Source organism: Choloepus didactylus, chromosome 18, assembly GCF_015220235.1.
Source record: "Choloepus didactylus isolate mChoDid1 chromosome 18, mChoDid1.pri, whole genome shotgun sequence".
Lineage (NCBI taxonomy): Eukaryota > Metazoa > Chordata > Mammalia > Pilosa > Megalonychidae > Choloepus > Choloepus didactylus.
Window position 1 is genome coordinate 9,835,840 of NC_051324.1, and position 12,241 is coordinate 9,848,080.

Here is a 12,241-nt window from a genome sequence, read left to right on the forward strand (position 1 = left end):
AAACATGCTAGCCTTGTTTGTAAATATGAATCATATGAAATGATGATATTTGTCCCAATTCATAACAAAAGTCATAGTGTTCATTCATTTACTCAACGAATTTTTGTGCGGGCTCTGTGTCAGACACTCTGCAGTATTATGTAAATTAAAAAAGCAACCACAAACATCCAAACACAAACACACGTGCGCTCGGGACTGTAGCCTTGCACGTGTGCCAGGCCCACGTGTGCCAGGTGCAGTCAGCACAGGGACCTCCAGTGAGGAGCACAGAAGGTGCAGCCTTGCACACAGGACAGAACCATGAGGTTTGATCTGAGAAGGCTTTCAAGATGAGTATCAGTAGCCAGTGGGCCTCCCAGAGCTCAGTTTCTTCAGATTAAATTACCTTAATTTGGTTGTTTTTGAACATCCTAATAAATTTCACTTCTCTGGCAGAGCCTTGTGAACATTTTCCTGAGTCCTCTTGATGGCAGTTACCAAGAAATATGTGGGCTTACATAGTCCCTTTAAAAAAAAAAAACTTTTTTTCCTCATTGCCGCAGATTGGTTTTTCCCTCTACTTTCCCATTCTCTTTTTATCTTCTACCAACTCATTTTTTGTGTTCCTTCTTCCATATTCGGTTTAAGTTTATTGATTATTTTGGGGATGTACATGCTATGCTTTTTTTAATGCAGACAATGTTGATATTTCTTTCAGGGGTGAATCAGGTGCTGGGAAGACAGAAAATACGAAGAAAGTGATCCAGTACCTTGCTCACGTCGCCTCGTCACACAAAGGAAGAAGGGACCATAATATTCCTGTAAGTTTAAGTTCTGTTGTTTTTAAAATTTTAAAAACATAATTTCAGAAACAAGAATAAGGAACTGCTCAATTAAACACACTCCCTCATCTTCACTCCCCACCCAGCAGCTCTGTCCACTCCAGGGGAAGCAGGGATAGAAAGAAATTACTACCAAATAGTTACTGCTTACAGGGCAAACTTCAATTACATTTGTGACCTGAAGCCCAGTTTCTTCCAAAGACGTGGTGAGAACTGTTAAACAGTTCCTGAGCAGTGTTTATGAAGACTTGTCTTATTTCCCCTCAGAAGGTCCTCAAGCTTTTTTAGCAGCCCTTCCTGAACTGTCAGAGCTGTCTGTTGCTGCAACTCAAGTGTAGGGTTAGGAATAGGGGAAGAAGTGATGATGGAAAAGGGGAAGAACATAAATGGGAGTCAGCTCTAGTTTGTGGCTCAGCAGAAGCAGTGGGTAGTTCAGCCTGAGAGAATGCCGGCCGAACCCGCTTCCCCCATTCTAAGCAGTGTTTTCACTTGATGTGGCTTATTGTACTGCTGGGGAAAGCCCCAGACTTGCTAACCTTTGCATTTATCTGTTTGTAACAAACAGCAGGAATCGCCTAAACCGGTGAAGCATCAGGCAAGTGCTTTTCTTTATGCTTCTTAGCCTTGAGTGTTTGCACTGATTTCTGTCTTTAGCGTGGGTCTCTATTTGAAAGAAATACCGTGAGTTCTGTGTGAAAAATTATGGAAAAAAAAAAAACAGCTTTAAAAATGTATTGCTTAGAGCCTTATTCTTTCATGACAAAAAGTGTGCCATTTTGCTTTACATTTGTTTTCTACATAAAATTAATTGTTTTAATATTTATTTTGCCCATTTATCATGATTATTGCATGTTTATGAAACCTATACACTTATGGTTTCATATATCAAATACTGTGTGGGATTATTTCAATACTTCTTAAATACTTGGAAACCTAGCTTTGTGTGCCAAGCATTAAATTTTGAGTTTGGAGCTGCAGCTTAAAAGGTTGTACATTTTGGGTTAACAAATTGCTAGTCTGTTAAAATTTTGTGGCATTGTGTAGCTTTTGCCTGTATGTGTTTTAACCCAAAGTCCTCATTGTATTCAATACATAATATTAGAATTTTCTTTACCCTGGGCATTCGTGCAGTGAGCCAGCCCTGAGCCAGCCCTGAGCTTAGCAGGCCCTCCATCCTGTGGGGCAGAGGCAGGGGGGCAGAAGCACCAGTTGCCTTGGATGGAATGAGGTGTCTCTCCTTGGGCTGAATCCTTGCCCTGACATTGAAACGGTTTTGGTTTGTCTGTCTTCCGCAAGCACAATGACGTAAAGCTAACGTAAAGCAAGAAGCAATAACACTGAGTTATGGAGAGAATCTGTGAGTCTAAAGAAGCAATCATAAATATCCAAAGGAATTGTCACAGACATGGAGATTTTCAGATACCTTCCTTAAGATACAAATTCCCAGAACACCAACACCGTACCGTACCTGTGAAGGCCTGGGTGTTCTTTTGCTTGTTTAGCTGCAGACCAGACCAGTGATGCAAAATGGGACGGTTGCTGAAATAGTGGACTATCCTAACGAAATAGGATATTTAAAGGCTTTTTTGCCAGTTAAAGAATCTCTGGATTAGACACCAGCTTTTCTTTGTGGCTTAGAAGTACATGCTAAATGTTCAGATTTAGGTTCCCAAATCCCCAGTGGAATACATAAATCATCACCGTTAACATTTTGTTTCAATGTCATTTTAAACTACAGAGTGGACCCCTGTTGTGTGCGCGTAGCATGCTGCCCCCAGACTTGACTTTGGGTCAAATCAATCCCTGGGAAGCGAGTTATCTCAAAAAAGGCAACAGCTTCTCCAGGCCATGCTTCGCTCTCGTTGTTGACTTGCGTGTCTTGCTGCATGCGTTCTCTGCGCCTGGTGTCTTCAGTGCTGCTTTTCCCAATTGTGTTTCAGCAGTATTCAGGTCAAGTACAAGTGTGGTTATGTTTTAAGAAACACCTGAAAGAGCACTGCTTCTTATTTTTTCTTCCCCAGCATACCTGAGGAGTATCTCACCAGTGGGCTGGGGAATGGTCCTGTCCTAGGAAGGGTCAGATCGAGAAGCCCCCCACCCCCCGGTTTTTTCCCCCTCCCCGGTGCCCTGATTCTGACAGCCTCATCCCATTTTGAGGAGAGGCCAACTGCCTTACTCTGATAGTTACAGTGTTGAAAGTCTGTGTGGTGGAAGTTTTATGGTCACTGCTTCTTTTGGTTTGATGTCACTGGTTTCTGAATTTACATTGAAGTCTACAGGCAAAACCATCTCGGAGACCCATTTTGTATAAGTTTCTAATTTTATCACTGGAGAGTGATATGGATTGTAAAAAGGCATTTCTAGGCTCCTGATTTCGCCAGTTATTTTTAACAGCTTTATTAAGTTAATTCACATTACCATGCAGTTAACACATTTAATGTATGTAAATTCATGCAAATTCAATGGTTTTTAGTATATTCATAGAGTTTTGCAACCATCACCACCATCAATTTTACAACATTTTCATTACCCCAGAAAGAAACCCTGAATCCATCAGCAGTCACTCCCCCCTCCCCTCCCAGCCCTAGGCAACCACTAGTCCACTTTCTGTTTCTATGAATTTGCCTATTCTGGACATTTTGTATTAATGGAACCAGACAGTATGTAGTCTTTTGTGACTAACTTCTTTCACTTGCTTAATGTGTTCAACATTCAACCATGTTGTAGCATGTATCAGTACTTCGTTCCTTTTTATGGCTAAATAATATTGTATAGTATGAGTATATCACATTTTGTTTATCCATTCATCTGGTGATGGGTGTTTGGGTTGTTTCCCCTTTTTCGCTATTTTGAATAGTGCTGCTATGAATATACCGTTGCAAGTTTTCGGGTGGACATGTATTTTCAGTTCTCTTGGTTACACCTAGATTATATGGTGACTCAAACGTTTAACATTTGAGCAGCCGCCAAACTGTTCTCCAGAGTAGCAGCACCATTTTGCATTCCCACCAGAAGCGTACAGTGCTTCCCATTTCTCCGCATCCTCTCCAACACTTGTTATTATCCGTCTTTTTTATTGTAACTGTCCTAGTGCATGTGAAGCAGTCCACCTTTATTTTATATTTAAAATTTTATAAGGAAAATCAGTTTTCAAAATGATAGTCACACAGCCCAGCAGAGAGGAGACAGGCATAGAAAAAAAACAACACGAAAAACTCCAAAATAAAAGCGGAGGATTTTTGGAGTTCTGGTGAACATAGAAAGGGGAAGGGCAGAGCTCAGGCCCTGAGGTGCATATGCAAATCCCGAAGAAAAGCTGATCTCTCTGCCCTGTGGACCTTTCCTTAATGGCCCTGGTTGCTTTGTCTCTTAGCATTTCAATAACCCATTAGATCTCTGAGGAGGGCCGTTTTTTGTTTTTTGTTTTTTGTTTTTTTTTAATCCTTTTTTCTTTTTCTAAAACAATTGCTCTAAGAAGCCCAATACAGAAAGCTTCAAAGACTTGCAATTTGGGCAGGTCAAGTCAAGAGCAGAACTAGGAGAGCTCTGAGACAAAACACAATAATCCAGTGGCTGAGAAAATTCACTAAACACCACAACTTCCTATGAAAAGGGGGGTGTCCGCACACAGCCATCATCCTGGTGGACAGGAAACACTCCTGCCCATCGCCAGCCCCATAGCCCAGAGCTGCCCCAGACAACCCACTGTGACGGAAGTGCTTCAAATAACAGGCACACACCACAAAACTGGGCGTGGACATTAGCCTTCCCTGCAACCTCAGCTGATTGTCCCAGAGTTGGGAAGGGGGAGCAGTGTGAATTAACAAAGCCCCATTCAGCCATCATTTGAGCAGACTGGGAGCCTCCCTACACAGCCCAGCAGCCCAGAACTGCCCTGGGGGGACGGCACTCACCTGTGACATAGCACAGTCATCCCTCAACAGAGGACCCGGGGTGCACGGCCTGGAAGAGGGGCCCACTTGCAAGTCTCAGGAGCCATACGCCAGTACCAAGGACTTGTGGGTCAGTGGCAGACACAAACTGTGGCAGGACTGAACTGAAGGATTAGACTATTGCAGCAGCTTTAAAACTCCAGGATCACCAGGGAGATTTGATTGTTAGAGCCACCCCCCCTCCCTGACTGCCCAGAAACACGCCCCATATGCAGGGCAGGCAACACCAACTACACACGCAAGCTTTGTACACCAATTGGACCCCACAAGACTCACTCCCCCACTCACCAAAAAGGCTAAGCAGCGGAGAACTGGCTTGTGGAGAACAGGTGGCTCGTGGACGCCACCTGCTGGTTAGTTAGAGAAAGTGTACTCCACAAAGCTGTAGATCTGATAAATTAGAGATAAGGACTTCAATTGGTCTACAAATCCTAAAAGAACCCTATCAAGTTCAGCAAATGCCACGAGGCCAAAAACAACAGAAAATTATAAAGCATATGAAAAAACCAGACGATATGGATAACCCAAGCCCAAGCACCCAAATCAAAAGACCAGAAGAGACACAGCACCTAGAGCAGCTACTCAAAGAACTAAAGATGAACAATGAGACCATAGTACGGGAGACAAAGGAAATCAAGAAGACCCTAGAAGAGCATAAAGAAGACATTGCAAGACTAAATAAAAAAATGGATGATCTTATGGAAATTAAAGAAACTGTTGACCAAATTAAAAAGATTCTGGACACTCATAGTACAAGACTAGAGGAAGTTGAACAACGAATCAGTGACCTCGAAGATGACAGAATGGAAAATGAAAGCATAAAAGAAAGAATGGGGAAAAAAATTGAAAAAATCGAAATGGACCTCAGGGATATGATAGATAATATGAAACGTCCAAATATAAGACTCATTGGTGTCCCAGAAGGGGAAGAAAAGGGTAAAGGTCTAGGAAGAGTATTCAAAGAAATTGTTGGGGAAAACTTCCCAAATCTTCTAAACAACATAAATACAAAAATCATAAATGCTCAGCGAACCCCAAATAGAATAAATCCAAATAAACCCACTCCGAGACATATACTGATCACACTGTCAAACACAGAAGAGAAGGAGCAAGTTCTGAAAGCAGCAAGAGAAAAGCAATTCACCACATACAAAGGAAACAGCATAAGACTAAGTAGTGACTACTCAGCAGCCACCATGGAGGCAAGAAGGCAGTGGCACGATATATTTAAAATTCTGAGTGAGAAAAATTTCCAGCCAAGAATACTTTATCCAGCAAAGCTCTCCTTCAAATTTGAGGGAGAGCTTAAATTTTTCACAGACAAACAAATGCTGAGAGAATTTGCTAACAAGAGACCTGCCCTACTGGAGATACTAAAGGGAGCCCTACAGACAGAGAAACAAAGGACAGAGAGACTTGGAGAAAGGTTCAGTACTAAAGAAATTCGGTATGGGTACAATAAAGGATATTAATAGACAGAGGGGAAAAATATGACCAACATAAACCAAAGGATACGATGGCTGATTCAAGAAATGCCTTCACGGTTATAACGTTGAATGTAAATGGATTAAACTCCCCAATTAAAAGATATAGATTCGCAGAATGGATCAAAAAAAAGTGAACCATCAATATGTTGCATACAAGAGACTCATCTTAGACACAGGGACACAAAGAAACTGAAAGTGAAAGGATGGAAAAAAATATTTCATGCAAGCTACAGCCAAAAGAAAGCAGGTGTAGCAATATTAATCTCAGATAAAATAGACTTCAAATGCAGGGACGTTTTGAGAGACAAAGAAGCCCACTACATACTAATAAAAGGGGCAATTCAGCAAGAAGAAATAACAATTGTAAATGTCTATGCACCCAACCAAGGTGCCACAAAATACATGAGAGAAACACTGGCAAAACTAAAGGAAGCAATTGATGTTTCCACAATAATTGTGGGAGACTTCAACACATCACTCTCCCCTATAGATAGATCAACCAGACAGAAGACCAATAAGGAAATTGAAAACCTAAACAATCTGATAAATGAATTAGATTTAACAGACATCTACAGGACATTACATCCCAAATCACCAGGATACACATACTTTTCTAGTGCTCATGGAACTTTCTCCAGAATAGATCATATGCTGGGACATAAAACAAGCCTCAATAAATTTAAAAAGATTGAAATTATTCAAAGCACATTCTCTGACCACAATGGAATACAATTAGAAGTCAATAACCATCAGAGACTTAGAAAATTCACAAATACCTGGAGGTTAAACAACACACTCCTAAACAATCAGTGGGTTAAAGAAGAAATAGCAAGAGAAATTGCTAAATATATAGAGACAAATGAAAATGAGAACACAACATACCAAAACCTATGGGATGCAGCAAAAGCAGTGCTAAGGGGGAAATTTATAGCACTAAACACATATATTAAAAAGGAAGAAAGAGCCAAAATCAAAGAACTAATGGATCAACTGAAGAAGCTAGAAAATGAGCAGCAAACCAATCCTAAACCAAGTACAAGAAAAGAAATAACAAGGATTAAAGCAGAAATAAATGACATAGAGAACAAAAAAACAATAGAGAGGATAAATATCACCAAAAATTGGTTCTTTGAGAAGATCAACAAGATTGACAAGCCCCTAGCTAGACGGACAAAATCAAAAAGAGAGAAGACCCATATAAACAAAATAATGAATGAAAAAGGTGACATAACTGTAGATCCTGAAGAAATTAAAAAAATTATAAGAGGATACTATGAACAACTGTATGGCAACAAACTGGATAATGTAGAGGAAATGGACAATTTCCTGGAAACATATGAACAACCTAGACTGACCAGAGAAGAAATAGAAGACCTCAGCCAACCCATCACAAGCAAAGAGATCCAATCAGTCATCAAAAATCTTCCCACAAATAAATGCCCAGGGCCAGATGGCTTCACAGGGGAATTCTACCAAACTTTCCAGAAAGAACTGACACCAATCTTACTCAAACTCTTTCAAAACATTGAAGAAAATGGAACACTACCTAATACATTTTATGAAGCTAACATCAATCTAATACCAAAACCAGGCAAAGATGCTACAAAAAAGGAAAACTACCGGCTAATCTCCCTAATGAATATACATGCAAAAATCCTCAACAAAATACTTGCAAATCGAATCCAAAGACACATTAAAAAAATCATACACCATGACCAAGTGGGGTTCATTCCAGGCATGCAAGGATGGTTCAACATAAGAAAATCAATCAGTGTATTACAACACATTAACAAGTCAAAAGGGAAAAATCGATTGATCATCTCAATAGATGCTGAAAAAGCATTTGACAAAATCCAACATCCCTTTTTGATAAAAACACTTCAAAAGGTAGGAATTGAAGGAAACTTCCGCAACATGATAAAGAGCATATATGAAAAACCCACAGCCAGCATAGTACTCAATGGTGAGAGACTGAAAGCCTTCCCTCTAAGATCAGGAACAAGACAAGGATGCCCGCTGTCACCACTGTTATTCAACATTGTGCTGGAAGTGCTAGCCAGGGCAATCCGGCAAGACAAAGAAATAAAAGGCATCCAAATTGGAAAAGAAGAAGTAAAACTGTCATTGTTTGCAGATGATATGATCTTATATCTAGAAAACCCTGAGAAATCGACGATACACCTACTAGAGCTAATAAACAAATTTAGCAAAGTAGCGGGATACAAGGTTAATGCACATAAGTCAGTAATGTTTCTATATGCTAGAAATGAACAAACTGAAGAGACACTCAAGAAAAAGATACCATTTTCAATAGCAACTAAAAAAATCAAGTACCTAGGAATAAACTTAACCAAAGATGTAAAAGACCTATACAAAGAAAACTACATAACTCTGCTGAAAGAAATAGAAGGGGACCTTAAAAGATGGAAAAATATTCCATGTTCATGGATAGGAAGACTAAATGTCATTAAGATGTCAATTCTACCCAAACTCATCTACAGATTCAATGCAATCCCAATCAAAATTCCAACAACCTACTTTGCAGACTTGGAAAAGCTAGTTATCAAATTTATTTGGAAAGGGAAGATGCCTCGAATTGCTAAAGACACTCTAAAAAAGAAAAACGAAGTGGGAGGACTTACACTCCCTGACTTTGAAGCTTATTATAAAGCCACAGTTGCCAAAACAGCATGGTACTGGCACAAAGATAGACATATAGATCAATGGAATCGAATTGAGAATTCAGAGATAGACCCTCAGATCTATGGCCGACTGATCTTTGATAAGGCCCCCAAAGTCACTGAACTGAGTCATAATGGTCTTTTCAACAAATGGGGCTGGGAGAGTTGGATATCCATGTCCAAAAGAATGAAAGAGGACCCATACCTCACCCCCTACACAAAAATTAACTCAAAATGGACCAAAGATCTCAATATAAAAGAAAGTACCATAAAACTCCTAGAAGATAATGTAGGAAAACATCTTCAAGACCTTGTATTAGGCGGCCACTTCCTAGACTTTACACCCAAAGCACAAGCAACAAAAGAGAAAATAGATAAATGGGAACTCCTCAAGCTTAGAAGTTTCTGCACCTCAAAGGAATTTCTCAAAAAGGTAAAGAGGCAGCCAACTCAATGGGAAAAAATTTTTGGAAACCATGTATCTGACAGAAGACTGATATCTTGCATATATAAAGAAATCCTACAACTCAATGACAATAGTACAGTCGGCCCAATTATAAAATGGGCAAAAGATATGAAAAGACAGTTCTTTGAAGAGGAAATACAAATGGCCAAGAAACACATGAAAAAATGTTCAGCTTCACTAGCTATTAGAGAGATGCAAATTAAGACCACAATGAGATACCATCTAACACCGGTTAGAATGGCTGCCATTAAACAAACAGGAAACTACAAATGCTGGAGGGGATGTGGAGAAATTGGAACTCTTATTCATTGTTGGTGGGACTGTATAATGGTTCAACGACTCTGGAAGTCAGTCTGGCAGTTCCTTAGAAAACTAGATATAGAGTTACCATTTGATCCAGCGATTGCACTTCTTGGTATATACCTGGAAGATCGGAAAGCAGTGACACGAACAGATATCTGCACGCCAATGTTCACAGCAGCATTATTCACAATTGCCAAGAGATGGAAACAACCCAAATGTCCTTCAACAGATGAGTGGATAAATAAAATGTGGTATATACACACGATGGAATACTACGCGGCAGTAAGAAGGAACGATCTCGTGAAACATATGACAACATGGATGAACCTTGAAGACATAATGCTGAGCGAAATAAGCCAGGCACAAAAAGAGAAATATTATATGCTACCACTAATGTGAACTTTGAAAAATGTAAAACAAATGGTTTATAATGTAGAATGTAGGGGAACTAGCAATAGAGAGCAATTAAGGAAGGGGGAACAATAATCCAAGAAGAACAGATAAGCTATTTAACATTCTGGGGATGCCCAGGAATGACTATGGTCTGTTAATTTCTGATGGATATAGTAGTAGCAAGTTCACAGAAATGTTGCTATATTAGGTAACTTTCTTGGGGTAAAGTAGGAACATGTTGGAAGTTAAGCAGTTATCTTAGGTTAGTTGTCTTTTTCTTACTCCCTTGTTATGATCTCTTTGAAATGTTCTTTTATTGTATGTTTGTTTTCTTTTTAACTTTTTTTTCATACAGTTGATTTAAAAAAGAAGGGAAAGTTAAAAAAAAAAAAAAGGAAAAAAAAAAGAAAAACAAGCAAAATGATAGTCACAATATTTAAGACGCCAAAAGCAGAAGGGCCCAAATCTGCTTGGATTTAGGATGGCAAGAAGGCACTTAGCTCAAACCTTACTGCCCACTTTTGCTTGCCACCATCACTTCTTCAAATCCTACTAGAATGTTTTCTAGACCCCCAAATAATTAGGGTTTAGGACATTCACAGAGCATCATTTTGAAGAGGTACTCCCCGAGTGCAGGGGATACAGCCAACTGGAGACAGAATCGGTAGATGACACACACACCTCGGAGGAAAGAAGAGACTCAATAAAAAACCTGACCCAAAGAATCCTTGAGTCATAGCTAGGGAATATTTAAAATGGGGTTGCATTACTTGCTTTACCTGCAAATTAGAAGAACATTTTAAAGGTGGATTATTATTTGAAGTATTCTGAGTATGATTTGACAGGATAGTATGTAATTGGAAGGAATCTGTATTCCAGCACCTCAGTCTAATTCTGGATGTTTAGTCTAATGGTAACGCCCCGCTTAGCAGAAGGCTAGTGCTCCTGCAGCGGTCTCCACATTTGGATCACGCCGACTGGGTGATGTAAAGGCCCAGACAGTTGTTGCAGAGCCAGTGTGCCAGAGCCATTGCATTCCTGTCTAGGAAAGCAGTGAGCTTGTCCGTTTAAAGCCCAGTTCTAGTAAACTTCATTAACCACGTTCCTAACGCAGCTGTGTGCTCCTCTGACAAGCAATGCATTTGAAGGAGGGCAGGTGTTGGGCATTGGCCCTGGTAGAGCAGTGTGTGTAGCTCAGAGTGAGGGCGAACATTCTTAATGACGACACGGAGCCATTCAGGTTTGGATTACCATGTTTAAGAAATCTGGGCAGCGCAAAATGTTTTAGAAAGATTTACCTAAAAATCCAATGTTTCGAGGTAAACGGACTGAAAGATTTCACTGTGCAGGGAGCAGCTTACTCAATGCCAAGAAAGTGGGGGGGGGGGGTACTCTGCGAGGAGATTCACATAGCCCTGAGTTCTTAATAGGACTTGGTCGTGGCTGGTTTTGATTGAACATAATTGTAGCTAAGACCTGTGAAAATCTGGATAATATTAGATAAACAGCTTGAGGGTAGACGTGTAAGGAGCAGATACCTCCCTGCGCGTAGTGCCTGACGGACGCTTCCCCACCCTTTCAGCTGCAGCCAAAATTGTATGTCCAGCAAATGTTTGTTCCCGTTGGACTAAATGATGGTCCAGTGTGGCACATAGGCAAATGGCCACTAATTCTGAAATTAATATGAGGTTCCTTATGTTCTTTTTCTGCTTAGAGAATCCCATTTGCTGGTGTTTTTGTTTATTTTATTTATTCCAGGTCTGGAATGCTGTGGGTATTTTAAAATATAGGAGTAAGATATGTGTTTAGAAAAAGCAGATTTATTTAAGTCAGAAAATCTTAACTCTGAAATTACATTCCAGAAAGCCCGCGTCACTGTCTAGTGCCGTTCCTGGCCGGAAGTGGCATCGTGCCTTCTGCTCGAGCTTTCTCTCCTGGTTCAGGGCTAAATGTTAGTGTACTTACACCTTTTGTATGTGAAATCTCTTATAGCCTGGCTTGCATATAAATAAAGATACTGGCAAGGCATACATTAATCAAATACTCTTTTTTTACTTAGCCTTTTAAATTTGAGCCAGAAGTTAGTAGTCTTGTCACCTTTGTTATCCTCTGAAAGTGGCGATGAGGACTTCTACTT

The 12,241-nt window shown here is 40.1% G+C and overlaps 1 protein-coding gene across 5 annotated transcripts in view; it reads left to right on the top strand.

Annotated features, from left to right (window-relative positions):
- Positions 1–12,241, top strand: part of MYH10 (myosin heavy chain 10) — a 157,709-nt gene that overhangs the window by 48,350 nt on the left and 97,118 nt on the right. For 3 of the 5 annotated variants that reach the window (XM_037808394.1, XM_037808397.1, XM_037808396.1), the window contains 2 exons: positions 698–800; positions 1,387–1,416. In XM_037808394.1, coding sequence (XP_037664322.1) covers positions 698–800; positions 1,387–1,416 — 133 coding nt within the window. The remainder of the gene's footprint in view (positions 1–697; positions 801–1,386; positions 1,417–12,241) is intronic. The other 2 variants (XM_037808395.1, XM_037808398.1) reach the window with 1 other exon arrangement.